This window comes from Lathamus discolor, chromosome 2 (assembly GCF_037157495.1).
Source record: "Lathamus discolor isolate bLatDis1 chromosome 2, bLatDis1.hap1, whole genome shotgun sequence".
Taxonomy (NCBI): Eukaryota; Metazoa; Chordata; class Aves; order Psittaciformes; family Psittacidae; genus Lathamus; species Lathamus discolor.
In genome coordinates, this window is record NC_088885.1 from 84,148,100 (window position 1) to 84,165,564 (window position 17,465).

General features: G+C 38.9%; 1 protein-coding gene across 3 annotated transcripts in view; it reads right to left on the reverse strand.

The window, feature by feature from the left end:
* Positions 1-17,465, reverse strand: part of TRIO (trio Rho guanine nucleotide exchange factor) — a 246,887-nt gene that overhangs the window by 155,182 nt on the left and 74,240 nt on the right. For all 3 annotated transcript variants that reach the window (XM_065667601.1, XM_065667600.1, XM_065667602.1), the window contains exons 3-6: positions 14,206-14,320; positions 11,109-11,301; positions 9,946-10,458; positions 7,107-7,229 (exon numbers count right to left, since the gene is read on the reverse strand). In XM_065667601.1, the coding sequence (XP_065523673.1) occupies positions 7,107-7,229; positions 9,946-10,458; positions 11,109-11,301; positions 14,206-14,320 (944 nt within the window). The remainder of the gene's footprint in view (positions 1-7,106; positions 7,230-9,945; positions 10,459-11,108; positions 11,302-14,205; positions 14,321-17,465) is intronic.

Genomic DNA, 17,465 nt, shown 5'->3' on the forward strand with positions numbered 1-17,465 from the left:
AGCCTACACCTCAGCTGGTCCACTTAATAAACTGAACGCATCCGTGTCATGTTGGCTGTTTTTGCTTCCTGCGTAATATTACTTTTTAATTTTTTAGGTTATCCCACACATCTATGCCCTCCTTTTAAGCACAGCTGAAAAACTGGAAGAGAACAAAACTGCTATTTCCAACAAATTTTAAGACTGGAGAGCGTTTAGGCCTATTGAAGTATATGTAGCATAAATGCAAGACTTCTAAATGAGTCCAGAAAGCCATTACACAGACTTGACGGTGGTGTGAAAAAGCAAGTGTCAAAAGAGAAAAGAATAAAGGCTATTTTAGACTACCATTTGATCTGTTGGTATATCATAATAAAGGAGTTTTGGAAATTCTGGAACATCAGTCAGATATGAAGGACAGGGCACCATAAATGTGAAGTCAAGCAAATCAAAACTGAGCTGCGGTTAAAATGTCTTAATTTTCCCATGGCAATCTGGCTTCACAAGTGTGGACGAATAGCCCTTGTAGCAGTACAAATATTAATTAATATGCTGACAGCTGAACACTTTCCAAGCTACGTATATCATATTCCTTTCCTCAAAAAAAACCTTACACTAATCACAACCCTTTTTTTTTCCTCCATTATCACATTCCTTATTACATGATATATCTACTAAAGGTTTAACTTTCAGTATTTTAGAAGCAATGACCCAAAAGAGACAAATTTAACTAAAGAAGGAAAAAAACCCTCAAATAACAGCTCACTATGACTGGATTGCCCTTAACTGATCCTTAAAGGTTAACAAATTTTGTTCAATTTTCTAAAAGGACAGGCAGATCCACTGCCATTATTTTATGAAAAATGCGTATTTTGTGCACTGTTAGAGAAGCGCTGTTCCAATCAAGCTGGTGCTCATTTCCCAGGGTCTGACATCTCATTCATTGCATGGATTTACATCCTGGTTTCAGTTAAAGCAGCAACAGCTATCAGGTAACTTTTAAAGACTTATTTAGCCATCTCATTTACATCATGTGAATCTGCATGAAATACTGAGCTTCAGAATGTGTATCAGCTGTCTTAAAAGTGAAAGGCTAAAGTGAACCTTTCATTGTGTTACATGTGACTATTGTAACAAAACTAAAAAGGAAATATTACAATACATATAGGAAGTACACAAATGTACTTGGTACGCCCTCCTGAAGGGCATGTACATATAAAAAAAGTATTGCTCAGTAAGGAAACATAGATTACTAGTCTAAAACAAGCTGTAGTGCACTGTGTCATTCTTTGGTGTGTGCCTTAAAGGCAAGTACACAGGTGACAGCCTGCCAACTTCACTGAACTTCCGTCACACTCAATACAAAATAAAGCTGGCAGGTGCCCTGGTTTTCCCAAACCCATTTAGGAAATGTTTCTTTAGTTCTAAGATTTAGAACAGTAGTTGTCTGACACAGAGACTATTAAGCATTCAGCGTTAAAAAACAACCTCCTCAGTGACGGTCCGTAAGTGTCATAAGTGGCACCTCTAGATAGACTGCAGTAAGCTTGAACTATTCCTTCGTGATTGAAATATTTTAGCAATGGAACTTTCAAATCATCTGCCACTTCACGCACACAAATGGCCACCAAGACAAGGTGTAACATTAATGTATGAAAAGCACCTGCTTTCCTGATTTTAAATGTTTTCTAACATCTCTTCTCACTTTTGCAGCAACAGTAAAACTCTATGTTTGGGAATCCAAACTCCGAAGATGAGTGCTGCAGGTATGACTTGATTTCTTCCCTTGGAAACAAACAAGCAACTAAACCCAAAACAACCAAATCTCAGCAACATCCAGGCTAGAATTAAGGAATGTGTTCAACCCATCCTTCATCTGTAAGGATCCTCAAAATATTCTCAGGTATTTATTTAACCACAGCTATCAGCAATGGAACAAGTGAAGTATAATTTCACTCTAACTTTCTTCAAATTTATCATCTCTTTCTTACATTTTTCCACATTGTGGACCTGGGGAATCTTATTGCACCACCTTCTCACACCACCTTATTTTCCCTCTTTCATCACTTACCTTCACTTTCTCATAGTGAATTGCCTATGCCTTCAACCTCTCCTCAGAGCCAAATCGTTTTCAACTGGATGTTCCCCCTTGCAACAGTAAGCATGGGGCTCTAAACTCGACCCAGTTCTCTAGTAAGAACAACTCAGTAAGAGCTGTTTCTTTACTGATCTTAATTTCGGTACCCCCAAAAAATATCAAGAATGAATTAAGATTCACTTCTTTGCAGTAACACCATTGTCTATTCCTTTAGTTCATGATCGATTGACATGAACATACTTGTTGCTGTATTAACACCAGCGGATCACTTTTTAAAATATGTTTATTTGCTACTTCCTTCTTATGGGTTGCACATCTACCTTAGTCTTTCATCTTGTAGACATTGGAGTGCTCCTTATAAGCTGAAAACAGCCTGAACTCATTTTGCCTTTTCAGTCTTTCCTCAGGTTGGTGGCATCCAGACATTACGTCTAAAGATTCCCTTGTGGATTCCCTAGCATCAAACATCCTCCTAGCCTCATCAGGATCATCAGCTGTGCATTCCCTGAACTTCAAGAACATAACAAATCCATGATTTGCTTGAATTATGGTTATTCAGAAGTACCAAAAACTTGACTGTATACATTTTACTTACTCTACTGCCCTGTGCTTATTCACCTCGTCTATTAGGGATGGTTGGACAGTTGATGGATTTTACCATTTAACTGTTTTTTATTTATTTTTATTGAAAGCCCTACCTGAGTGATCTATTAGTTTAACAAAAACAAAACAATCAAACAGCAACAGACAACACAAAGCCCCACAAAACAGACATGTCTCCCCCTCGTAGTAAGCTAGCTTACTGCTGTTCACCATTCACCATAGTCTTCTGTGAAAATCTGCACTTCAACATCATCTGGGGAAGACTACACAATTCACAACTTGTGGTCCTGCTCTCATTGGCTGAGGTCTCAGAGGACCCAGGGCAGTCTAAAATTCACATGGTGCTTAAATCTACCTCAAACAACAACTGTATGTGGTTACAAAACCATATATATTTAAAATACTTTTGTTTCCCTTGTGTCCAAGCAGGCATGTGGAAAATGGCAGTAAAAAGAGCGGTCAAACACAGAATCAGTCTCTCCCACTCCTGCATACAAAACTGATTAGTTGTATGATCATGGGTACTTTGTTTTTGCAGTTCAAAAACTTGAGAAATAATTTTTGTATTTGCAACTCTTGTGATGCCTTATTTGCAAGTTTCTTCCTTAAAAGGTACTAAACACTTGTTTTGAGAAGTGAAGCACTGGTTTAGTCATACAAAGAGGAACTTCAAACTGAAACTGAGTATTGCTCAACTCAAATAAATCTCAGGACTTGACAACAGCAATTTACTGTTGCTGAACACAGGCCTTTTAAATTGTACTGAAAATCCATCCTCATCTTTAGAGAATCATCGTGAGTTTATTTTTCCCCACAGCTAGGGAACATGGGATCTACTTACCCTATAAGGACACAGTGTTGACATTTATCACTGCACAGCCTTTTAAATTCAGTAAAAACAGGTCACATACTTACAGCTGCATATGTGAACTATCTTTCATACAAACAGCCTTTTTAGCCACACCAACCTGTGTTAAGCAATGGCAACCGCACGTATGTCCATCTTCAAAGCACATCACTGCACCTATCCAGCTTTTCTCTGGGACAGTTTAATCACTATCAGAACCAGTTTGTGATTAAACATAAGACTTTCATGAACTTATTCCTGTTACTTTGAAGTGCAACCACATGAGCCTATCACATACTGAATACACAAGATTCCTAGACATACACAAGATTCCTGGATATATCGCTTGCTAATAAACTGCTGAAAGTACAGTTAAATCTCCTCCCCAAATGCATTCTTCGCCTTTGTTTTACAACATTTGGTTTAAACTTCCAACTACTTTGTGCTGTAATACTGAAAATCAGATTCTAAAAAAGTGGGAAAGCCATTACAAGGAAAACAAGACACATTCAGCAAATCCTCTTTGTCCTTGATGTAATGAACTCATGACAGGAACTAAGTAGCTTTCACAAGAGTTTACATCCAGGTGGCTTGTTTTAGGCTAGAAGACTAGATGAAAACTTTGGCAACTCACCCAAAGGCCATCCCTCTTTCTCACCCCAGTTTGACACAAGCAGCTGTAGACATTGCCCTCCTTCACCTTTCAGAAAGCTAAGCTGCTACTTGGGAAGGAAGGGGAGATGGGAGAGCCAGCTATTGACAGAGGGTAGCACCTGCTGTGAAGGGAGCACATGCCCTGCAGCAACCACAATGAGTTGGGAAAAGCAGCTGCAACTTTAGTTATCAGGGTTAAGCTGTGAGGAAGCACAAGAGGTTGCATTTAGCTGCTTGGGCAGCATTTATCCTTCAAACAGCCTTTCCCCACCTAAAGTGAGCCTAAGGAAACTGCCTAGAAAGGAAGATCTATTAGAGTCCAATTAAGGCTACAACAAAATGCTTTCAAAATCTCCTGCATAATAACCCTTTATATATAGTTGCTGCCATTCCCTCCTCTACCACATCCCATTGAATAAATCTGCATGGTTGTAGATGGGTTAAAAGTTAAATTCCATCTCTAGTGTTACAGCATTCACATAAGAGATCTTAAATCAACTCTGATTACTAAAGAGTTACACTGACAGGAACAATGAATAAATAATAGTGTAAGCACAGAGTGTAAGTGAAGAGAGGTCAGGGAGAAACTGAAAATGCAGTAGTTAAGACTGCCTGTCATTTTTCCAGTTAAAAGCTAATGAAAACTAAGGCCTGTCAAAATTTGAATCAGTTCACATCAATTTTTTAATGTCACATTCAGCTTAATCTTTACCCCTAACCTACAGGTGAAGCTTTTGCCATTTAACCAGATAAACTTAGAAAACCTGAATGCTGCTTAAATCAAAATCAGGGTTTGGTTTTTGCAGGGGCTTGGTTTTGGCAGGTTTTGGTTATTTTGAGGTTTTTTGTTTGTTTGGTGTTTTTTGTTGTTTTTTGTTTGGTTTGGTTGGTTTGTTCGTTTGTTTCACAAGGGCCCGTAGAGACAGGACAAGAGGGAATGGCTTTATGCCAAACAAGGGTACATTTAGATTAGGTATTAGGAAAAAAATTCTCACTATGAGGGTGGTGAGACACTGGAACAGGCTGCCCAAAGAGGTTGTGGCTGCCCCATCCCTGGCAGTGTTCAAGGCCAGGTTGGATGGGGCTTTGAGCAACCTGGTCTAGCAGAAGGTGTCCCTGCCTGTGGCAGGGGGTTGGAACTGGAGGAGCTTTAAGGTCCCTCCCAACCCAAACCATTCTATAACTGATCATTTTGAATTTGTATTTTCATATCCTCTGCCGAAGAACCACTGTTTGGAGGGACTATGCTACAGAAACACATTGAAAAACTGAAGCTTGTTTTTCTCCTTTTGAATACTTGGACTGCTTAATTTGCCCAATTTAAGCTGCTCCTTGCATACTTCAGGAAAGCATTACACAGGCTGAGAAAAAATCCTCTGTAATTAATGCCTTTGACTATTACAGGCAAAACCGAGATTAACAGCAAAAAGAGCCAAAACAGACCAGGAGGGGTTATGCTACATTGCTCAACTGCTTCCTGCTATTGATAGCATCTGAACAGTATGGGAAATATAGAGGAGGCAGAAATAGTCATTCAATTTGAAGAAAAGAGGACAACAGTAACTAACACCAGGACTGGCTGACAGAAGAAGAATTTAACCTTTAGAGCAGAAGCCCAAGAATTGCCTGGGAGGCTATCCAAAATTCTAAGTTCCAAAAGTCATGTCAATGACATCTACTGTCCTTCTATGAGTTTGTCTGCTCTGCTTCATATGCAGAGCAATGAGTAATAACAACAACGTACTCCATAAAGGACCAATTCCTCGTGCCTATGAAGGGAAGGCACCTATAACTTTCTAATGGGCAAAGCTACCTTCATATATTACGTTACGTAACTTCATTACGCTGTTCCCCAACATTTGCTTTACTCTTTTCAAAAGGTTCATAATGGTTTTCTTCTTTTAAACTTCTTCAAACACAGCTGAGTTGCAAAAGAAGAAAATGTGAAAAGAAGAAAAAGAATTTGTGTTTTCTATTGCCCTAATTCTAGCTGCCTTACTCGAACTTCCATTATTTCAGAAAGACATGTAACCTAGATAAGATTACTTTGCCACTCTCTCTTTCCACAATTAACAGTTCTATCCTACAAAAATACCCTCCTGCAAGAGTTGATTGTTTTGACCATACTTTAATTCAATTCCCATCTTTGGACTGCCAAGGAAGTTAATTTCTAACAAGACTGCTAGTGTTCTTCCTTCATTGAGCTGACAGCCAGAGACTGGATTTAGGCCCAGACTCCCTAAGTTATTTAAACACCTTCAATCCTCCTAGTGAAAAGGATCTAAAATGTACTTGAGATTTAGTCCCCATGTTCAAATAGTAATTCATGAAACTGAAAATAAGCAGCTTCCACTTCCAATTAAAATCCAAATTTTTTAATTGCAGCTACTGATAGCTCACACTAAGATGATATTTGACAAAAAAAAAAATTGTTTGTTTTAGTTCCATTCTACTGTGGAAGAAATGAGAAGTGTGTCTTCTTAAAAATGTGGAAAACTATTTGACCAAACTCAGCTGTTGATCACTACTCAGAACTTTCTGTACGAGTTGCAATCTCTTCAGAAGATCCCGAGAGCTATTTCTTTCCATATGGAGTGCTAAAATTCTATATTACATACAACTCTCTGAAATTTCCTACAAGACTTAAAGCAGTACTTAAATACACATCCCAGTTTCTAGAAGTCAGGACACATAACAGAGTTGCTGAGGTTGTATTGAGTATCTCCAGCTGTCAGAATAATTTTGTTGCTTGCTCACAGTACCTCTGTACTTGTCTACCATTTATTCTCCTCCTGTGTGTTTTATAATCCGCTCAAATTTGCACTACTTGTAATAGAAGGAATTATTTAAGTGAACAATTTATGAATTCAACCTTAACATAGAGCAAACAGGCAACACAAAGCTGCGAAGTGAGGCATTTCTTACCATACAGTTCATGGCAAAGTGATTGTGCTGTGTCTGAAGCTCCATTGCGTGGGGATGACTGGTTCCGATCTCAGTGTAGCTGTTCAGGAACAGACCTTTGTTGTGTGTAATCCAGTCAAACATCTACAACAAAATATTAAGGGGGGGGGGTAGGAAGAGGATGAATAAATCACTAATTTGCTATGATAAAAATCATAGACAATGTGAGAAATCTGTGAACACGTAAGACAGAAAGAGTCTAAGGCCATGAAAACAAACACAGTGTTCTTTCTATTTTAAGTTACATTTTAACCACATCATTGCTGAAATCTGACTGTTTTGACCAAACATCTGAGGCTGTTAAGTCTTTAATATAGGTGTTTACCTCAACAAGCTACACTAAATTCAGAATCATAAAGGCATAAACTTCATTACTACAAAGACGTCACAGTAAACAAACAGGCTTGGAGCACAGCCCTGAGTTACCAAGCTTATATGTTCTCTAGTGTCAGCACTTCTTGATGTCAGCAGCTTAGTAATTTACAATGGAAATGGCAACTCATGGAAATTAAATATAAACTAATTCTTGCTGATCAAGTATTTCAGCAGCAAGTTTAATATTTTTAGTTCATAACTTTACAGCAGATTTGATAACAGCTTTTCTATTGCTGAACAAATCTCAAAAACTATACTTAAGCACAGAGCTACACATTACCTTCTTCCAGACAGACTTGAGATTAAGTTAAAAGTAACTTAATATTCAAATAAACTTTAGGAAAGACCTTATCTGACAACGACAATCAAAACAGGTACACAAGTATGTTACCAGTGGCACTGAAGAAAAGTTTTCAAAGACTGAGTGAAACAGAACGAGTCTACGTTTAACACAACCTCCCCACAGCCCCCACAATGGTCTTGAAATCTTTCTGTATCTCAGTTCTGAAGACCCTGCTACTCTCTGGATAATCTGAGAAAGATTGTTCAGGAAAAAATGGTAGCAGTAAGCAGTAAGTACTCATTTGAAGACTTTTTTAAAAGCATGCTGGCTAACAGAGCAGTATTACTGAATCCATTATTCCACCCAGGCACATGATAGATCAAATTACAAGTAGAACACAATACGGTAAGGACTGCAAATCAAATAAAAAAGTTTTAATATCTCAGGACAACTGATCACATACTCCTAAAATTATCAATTTCTTATCTAGACTTCAGTGAAGATGTGTTAAAACATTATTCCAGCCAGGTAACTGGTCCTACTCATGACCACATTTCTCTAGGTAGTCTCACTTTGTTGCATTCAGTTACTTACACGACAATTTCAATCAGATTCCCTTCCATCTTGCCCCTTTTTTGCCTCTCTCCTGAACTATGAGAGCCCTCAGTGATACGGTTTAGTGGTGGTCTTGGCAGTCCTGGGGTAACCGTCTTTTCCAACCTACTTGATTCTATGAACCATCCCAGATTTTTTGGGCAAAGAGTTGTGAAAGTCCTCCAAAATGACCATGTTTATTTCTCCCCACCTAATAACTTCTTTTTTTTTCCTTTTTCCCCCAAAAAAAGAGTCAGTCTAAGTTATGTAGACAACTTTTAGGTGAGTAAATGAAGAACATAGCTTTCAATATAAGCACCATCAAAATATTTTTTGTTCATGCTGCAATAAAGAATAAATACTGTAAATAAGTGGCTAGAAGGTTGCTAAAAAGCATTTTGGTCCTGAAACAGCAACATCATGTCATTTTCTAAATTATTTCTAACTCTAAATTCACTTGAGCATGTTTTTTTCAACTCTTTACACACCCCTACTATTTTCAGCTATGCCCCCTCAGTAAACACTTACTTTAAAAAATTATTTCTTTTTTTAACACAGCAGAAAACAGTCCTGTAAAGTCCCTGAGCTGAAATGGTAAGGGTAAGGGAAAGAACAGGGGATGAAAAGACAGGAAGAAGGAAGATAAAGCAGTATGATATATGTGTGCTCTACTTTTACTCTTCCCCATGTATCTGCTTATGAGCACTGCTGGAAAGCAGGATACTGGTTTAACACAGACATTTGGTCTCATGCAGTTCAGGCATTCTTACATAAAGCACTGAGAAATCTGGCAAAGACCATACTTATCACTTCACTGCATAGTCCAGTTACTTCTTCTCCAAGAGAACATCTCCCCACCCTTCCTTAAAGCTATTTGTTCCATGGCAACAAGTTAATAATGTGATTGCAAAAACATTCTAGATGAAAATAGATCTTATTTGAGCTCATCTATAACTGCACTGCCTTACACATTTCCTCTTGAAATTCTGTGACAGTCAAGGGCTTTCTCATTTGAAAGGACATGTTAGCCCAAAACATTCTGAGATCACTCAATCCCCTGTTAATGACATATGCACTGTCAAAAGAGAGCCATCAGTTTTTAGCCTGGGTCTTTAAATCCTGCATCAATGAAGCAGTTTCCTATGTCAGCCTCTTCAGACTTTGTCAACTGCCTGTCATTCAAATCCCAAAGGTCATTCAAAAGGAAACCAATGTTATCCTTAGTCATCTATATCAAAGCATACAGCATTCATCTACACTGGATGCATGCAGAAGTACTTGTCTGTAACAAAATCTTACCAAAGAAAAAGCTTCTAAGTCATTACCACTTAGAATTTTCTTTGGCAAGAATGGTGTTCTTTATAGCTTAGAATTACTACCTCATTCCCTTTGCTCCAGAAGACTGTCACTTCTCAGTCAAGAAATCCTTATTTCTCATTTAAAAGGTTAGTGACTACAGATAAAAATTACTATTTGCAGTTATCCTTGGTAGTTCTTTCAAGTCCATCCAGCAGTGTCCACTTAAACTCCCCTCCCCCTATTCCTTACCTTTTCAGCATCCTGCTCAAACAGCCTGAGCTGAAAACATTGGTCCAATTTCAATTTCCGCACATGCCACATCTGATGCAGATGCTGCCGTGTTGAGTGCAGCCTGTCCAGCATAGTGGATACTTTGGGTAAAAGGTTCTGTAAGTCTGCATTCCCTGACCCAGAGTTCTTTTTGGGAAAGCTATCACTGCTCTGTATCCGCTGGAGCAGCTTTTGTCCTTCCACATCAAGGTCCTCAATAGGGGCCTTAATGACTTTCTTTTTTAATTGTGAATGCTCCTCTATCATATTGCGAGCACCTTCCAGGTCCTGAGGCATTTCCTTTTTTGACAGTATATCTTGCAGTTCCTCCAGTCTGGACAGCATATGGGTTGCATTGCTAATATAGTCCTCAAAGGCAACTCTGATTTCTATCCACTCCTCATGGTTGTACTCCAAACAGCCATCAAATTCTGGGGTTAGCTGAGAAGGATCAACTACTTTGGTAAGGCCTTCCAGAGACACCATATTTGTCTAAAAAATAAAAATGAAAGTTAGAAAAATATGCTGTTATTGAAATTAGTATCAAATTTTATTTCAAGTTTCTGTTTTACTCTTTGCAAGAGTTGGTAATTGTGCTCCTGAAGTTCACACGATAACTTCTCATAGACTTCTTCTGAAGTATTAATTCTGACCAGCCTCATGTCTTGCAGGTATTTCCCCAAATTAGAGCAGTATTTTCTTTCTTTCTTACATCACTACACTTAAGGAGAAAACAGCAATCACTCTTTTGACTTCTGTTTTTATTAAGTTTTGACTTTATGGATTGTAAAACAGCAGGAGGATAACCGCAAGGTTCAGTTGGCTGCTTTCCTCTGGATGCTGTTATGATTACCATAGTGCAGACCAAGACAACAAACATGAAACCTAACTTTTTACCATTAGGGGTAAAACTCTTACTCCATCTTTCTCACACTCAGAAAAGGAATATAAATGGCAACATGCAGAACTACCCGGCCTAATTACATGAAGAAAACCACATTCCCTCTAGCATCACTGGCCTAATGCAACCCTCCTCTCACCTAGAACATAATTCAGCTGAGAGTTTTCAAGGTGCTGATTAGTAATGAGCAAACATAAAACCATGAAATTAATGTAATTTTGTATACCATAGGGGAAATTACCTCAAACTCAAACTTAGAGCTGCCAAAGTTAGTCCTCTGTTTCTGCCAGAAATTGTCTGGCTTGATTATCAGTGCAACATGAATACAACACGGAAAGGATTCCTGTAAAATCTTCAGCAGAGGCTTTATGGAGTCCCATTTTGACCCGCGCATATCTACAATGACGGTGAATCCTCGTTTACATACTTCCTCGCTGCAGAAGAAAGAAGAAAAGATTATCAAGCAAGTGTTACAACTTCAAACACAGCACTCAACTGCACCACACTGCCTCATAAACGTGGTCTTCTCAGCTACACCCTAGGGTCTCACTGTTGACTAGCTGACATGTACAACAGATCTCAGGTACCTATCAGGAAGCTTCTCTCATCCTCCTGCCAAATTCCTTGCGGGTGATAGCTTCACACCTGTTGCCAATTTGATAATCTTTGTCTCCTTTTTAATTTTCCTTGTTTATATTCACAATTCATCTTCCAGTCTTGTTTCTCCTTCACCTTACACATTAAACACAATTTACTGAAGCAGCAACATATGATTCATTTACAATTGACTCTTCAGAATACATTCATTTTACTGATGACCAATATTCACACCTTTAATGACTGAGGGGGATCCTCTAAAAGACAGAAGATGGCATACTGTTCTTACCTACCACTTCTGCAACTTTTTTAAACTGTCTCCAATTTAGTCCATTACTATCTGAGAGTTAAAGAGTCTGTGGAGGGGAAAAAACCTTTACTGACAATTCCTTCTGTAACAGGATCAATTTGAGGAAAGTTAATGGATAAGAAAGCATTTTATGGCTGTGAAGAAAACCGCATCAACCTGTTACTGCAAATTCGCGCTCAATTTTGCTGTCCAAAAGTCGACAGACCTTATACCCAAATTCTCTGGCAACTTTTTGAGAATGGCAGATTTAATTTCTTTTCATCAATACCTTTAGTGCACCTAGTGCTTGCCGCTGATCAAAAGTGGCAATCACCACCACCACCAGACATTTTTGTTCTGTTTCAGTGGAATTTGCTACGTGACTTTGTTAAGATGGAAAGGAAAGTAATTCAAAACCAATGCGTCATAGCCAATGGACTATCAAAAGGGACTGAATGTGCATTGTTTGAGTGCATGAGTCATTTTCATGGATGTGACTAATATAAATGCAATTCTGGAGTTCATGCGGTCAGGTTTTCAGAGTGACCATGATGCAGGAAGCTTCACTGCCATACTTAACACAATCTCATTGGCCACGCTATAGAAACATGAGTTATGATTGATATAGGAAAGCAGAAAAGATTTTTTTTTTAAAGGACAAAAACAACTACTATTTTAAAGATACACCCATTACTGAAGGCTGCACGCTATTACATGGATGCTGCTCAGCCCACCCCTATCCTACCATGCAAACTGAGCATTGAATGAGGACTGCTTGCCACTAGTTCATATGATACCTAACACCTACTGGGATCTAAAAACTGGACTGGCCCCTCAGCATGTGGTACAATGTAGATGTGTTATACCATCATGTGGCTCCATCATCTGACAGAAGATTAATTCCTTTTGGCAAAGGATCACAAAAAGAGTTCTAGGAAGCTTCAGTCAGCCAAGGTCAGCTGTTAGGTAAACCTGAACTATGCTAATACCTGGTCCACTCAACATTGGTGACTTAAGTTTACCAATATTTTTAAATCAGATAAATTGTTAAATTAGTAAAATTGGGAGACTGAAATCTCCTTAAGTGTTCAGATCTCTTGCAAACAACTCATACCTGTGAATCTTCAGCCATGTAGAATAAAAGTACTGAAATAGCTATTGACCAAAATAATGAAAAGACTAAATGTTTGGGGCTATTTGTACCAGTTGGGCCTTCTTAATTAGCAAGATGTGCATGATAAGTCCCAAAACTATGACTTGTATGAAAACAAGTCTTGCTTTTAATAAAGCTCCCTTTATTCTGAAAGCTTTGCCATGCTTGCAGAGATACAAAGCCTGCACTAACTTTCTTTCAATTTTAAATCTACTGATGCTAAACTAATACACATCTTTTTGCCAGAGGACCACCGTACTTTGCCAGATTATCTCTAGAAAACTCTCTTGGGCATATTTGTTATTTACATCTCAAACATTCAAAGGTGAAGTCAAATTACTTTAGAAATAAAAATCTCAAGCCCAAGTACCAAACACTCCTAACACTTCAAAGTGAAACAAAGACTAGAATAATTTAATTACCAACAATTGCTCTTATGGCTATACACACCATCAACAAGCAGTTACTCCAATGAAAACACTTTTTTTCAATCTGAAACTGACCTCTGACTACCTCAGGTGCAAAGGAGACTGCCTATAAATTAACACATCACAGAAATACATAAGATATTGCATTCAGGGATGTTGTCCATGGGATTTTTTTTCAACTATAGTGAAAACTGCTCCCTGAGGTTTGCCTGAGTGTTCTTAAGGTCACAGGCAAACATAATTTAAGCGCAGTCAGCACTGCTCCAGTCTCCAACAAATGCTGGCATAGTCTAAAAAATAAGGGTTTTACAACCATTTATGTTCCCTCCTTTGTCTACTACTAGGAACAAAGTTCTGTGTGAACAAACATTTTTACATATATATATATACATAACTTGTTTAAAAAATATATATAATTTTATATGGGGTGTATACATACACACGCACTAGCACTGAATTCAACTTATTTTGCTAATTTATTTAAATAGCACGTTGTAATTCATAGCTTAAATTGTTGGTAATACAATGATAGCAGTACTTTCAGTGATCTCTCCACAGGTTTATCTGAAACTTGTACAAGCAACTTTACACATATCTCTTCTGATTATTCTTGCGCTGCATGAGGACACTGTAATGTACCTAATCCAAAAAAAACAATTAGGAATCTTGTGCTGACCTCACCCCATACAAGACATATTGTGAATGATCATCAGCATGTTTCTAATTATTGATGTACTGAAAGCCTTTGAGTTGTATGTGCAGTCTTCAGTACAGAAGACTGAACAGATACAGTCTTCTAGATTGTGGATGTACTGCATCATAATCCATGTATTTTATTTATAGCTTCAGAGTTTATCAGACCATCACTTACCTAGGAATACATGCTAGGTATGAAATTAGTCTTCTAAGGTCTTCTTGCCGTATTCTATCATGGTTACTACGAGCTGGAAAGGTTAGAATGGGACCTCCACGCTTATCTCTGCCACCTGAAAAATTGAACATGTTAAAAGACCCCACAGCATAACACCATTCTTGTTTGCTAATCTAATCTTCACAATACTTTTGGAAAACCTAAGTCGTATACTGTATCGTTAATATCCACTTAAAGAAGTGATATCAAGTTAATTACCAGCACTGTCACTTAGAGACCGTCTTAAAATTGAATTTTGGGAGTATCAATCAGCATATTGTCACAATTGGTACAATGAGGAAGTATCTGTCAAATAAAAATCTAAACAAAGAATAGCACAGCATTACACTTAGATATTACAGTCACATTCAAGTTTGACTGGCAGTGTGGCATCTCCAGCAATGGTGCTTTGTTATGTATTTAACTTTTGAATCAGCAATTGTACAGATTAAATTTAAATTCAAAGTTACTTTGTAGGCAAGTATTTAGAGGATACTCAGCACCCACCACAACTAACGTGGCAGCCCTGACAAAGGTCCATTGAGAACGTGCCCCCATCCAGGCATCTGGCTACAGGCTGTACCCTGCTCTGATGCCAGTACAGCAACAGCAAGCACAACCCTGGGACATGCGCCTAGGTAGAGGAGCTTCTCTGCTTTGTGACAGAGGTCCAGGAGGAGGGGAGAAGGTTGAGAAGCATCAGGGAGCCCAAGAGAGACTATTGGAATGGCACCCCACCATCCGGGGGCAGGCCCCACAGGCAGACAGGATGCACGATAAGAAGGATTCTCCATCCTTTCTCTGCCTGACTGAAGGGATGGGGGATGATGGAGACAAGTTCCTGCCCAGAGCAGCAGGTGCATCTCCTCTATGACTGCCCCACCTGCCCAGGTGCTTTTGCATGATAGGTATGTGCCTTTGCAAGTGGAACTGAACAGTAATGAGGACCACAAAGAAAAAAATACAAGTCATGGTCATGGAAGACTCCCTCCTGAAAGGAACAGAAAGCCCCCCCTATGCAGACCAGACCCACTTCCAAGGGAGGTGTGCTGCCTCTCCCTGGGGCTCAAGTTAAAGGTGTGAGGAGAAAGCTTCCTACTCTGGTACAGCCCTCAGATTATTACCCACTATTGATCTTCCAGTTAGGCAGCAATGAAGTTGTAACACGAAGTCTGAGGGCATCAAGAAAGACTTCAGGGCCTTGGGATGAGTGGTCAAAGGAGCATAAGCACTGTTCTCTTCTATCCTCCCAGTTACAGGGAATAATGAGGAAAGAAGTAGGAAGTGCCATCTGATCAATGCCTAGCTGAGCTGGCTGTCACCACCAGGAATATGAGGACAAATTTCTTCACCAAAAGGGTTGTCAAGCATTGGACCAGGCTGCCCAGTAGAGTCACCATTCCCGGAGGTATTTAGAAGATGTGTAGTTGTGGTGCTTAGGGACATGGTTAAGGGGTGCACTTGACTATGCTGGGTTAACAACTGGACTTGATGATCTTTTAAAAATATCTTTAAAAAGACAAAGGTCTTTTCCAACCTAACTGATTCTATGATTAACTCCATTAGTAGCACAGAGTTCAGGCATATAGTATTTCACACCGAATGGTATACCAGATAAGTAGATGGATGTTATTTGAGTGCTTGATTTATAATTTTTATACTGTTCTGATGTGCAGATTCTGAATTGTCATAGTTTTTAATTTTGTTACCAACGCATGGAATTCTGAATTCGCTTAATATGTAAGGCAGAAAACCTGGCTTTGAGCCGTTCCACTTAAATATATTCGCCTCATTCACTAAACTGCACAGAACTGTTCAACTGCACTACTGTTTAACTAGGTGTAGCTGAACAGCAAAATACTATTTTATATCCAGTACCTTCTAGTGACCACAAACTGTTACTACTACTAAATGCTAAATTCAAGTCAGTAGGCTGTCTTTATCAACACCTGTATTACAATACTGACACATTCTTACAAGCTAAATTTCACATATATGTTCTCTACCACAGATGTGTAACTGTTTTCTCCTGTTCCATGGAAACTCAAAAAAACAGTATCATCTGTCCTGAACCATTTCTCATTGCAAAACAGTGTTATTAAACAAAGTTTAAGAAAAACAAAACCAAACAACCCCCCCCACAAAAAAAAAAAACCAAAAAAAAAAACCAAACCTAAACAAAAACCTTTAGAAAGGAAGGCCAAAAGCAAATTAATGAAACCAGGCACCCAAAAAATTCATCACTATCCTCCTCAACACAGTCTGTGTGTGCTTGCTTGAGAGACCAAGTCTAGCTGTCAAGGTCTCCAGGGATTTTTCTGCACTGAACATGTTGCCCACGAGGCATCAAATGAAACTCGGAAGAGGCAAAAGCAGCTTTGAATTTCTATCAAGCCGAAATGCCAGAAACCTAAACTTACAAGGAAATTAATATTCTTATGAATATTCTTAAGAGGGTGACTTTTCATGACCCTCTTAAGAGGAACATAAGAATAAAACCAACTGAGTTGTCTCATTCTAAATGGAGAGAGCGAAGTCTGGTCTTGACCATCCTTGTCCCAGCTGCCAAACAGAGAGCTTTGATTATTTATACATAGCAAGTGACAGGATAAAAAGAAGACAGAAGCCACAAGAGACAGCACTGAGATTCCAACAGCCCAGGCCTCTGCTCAGCTCCAGAATATCAACGGGCTCCAAAGCTACCAAGCTTAGCTGAAAGTCCGCTGCAGCCCTTTACGCTGTCCTCAGCATGCTTCAGGTCATCAGCTACAGATCTTAAAAATTTACATTTTGACTGGTAAATGCTACTGTTTCCACCCTCCCCCAGAATAAAGTGCTGGATAGCTCAGGGTGGAAATTCTTCTTTTAAAAGTAGGACCTAGCAGTAGCAGGGAAAAGCATGATCTGAATTGTCTGTAACACTAAGCATTTCAAACAAATGCCTTGTTACATGCCATCACCTCAGATCGGTCTCCAGGCCTTTTCCAAACAGCAACTCCTGTAACATGTGATTTTCAAACACTGCACGGGAAAGAAACCCATATTCTTTATGTCATTTTGGACACCACTTCAGTTGGCTCCCAGTTCCACGTGCACCACAGACAAAACCAATTCTTAAAGTATGGTGCTTAAATTTCTGATAAATCACATTCTGAAATTTCTGTACATTGGAGACAAAGTATGTTGCACAGATTTCAGGTCAGGTCTAGATGAGTAATGAA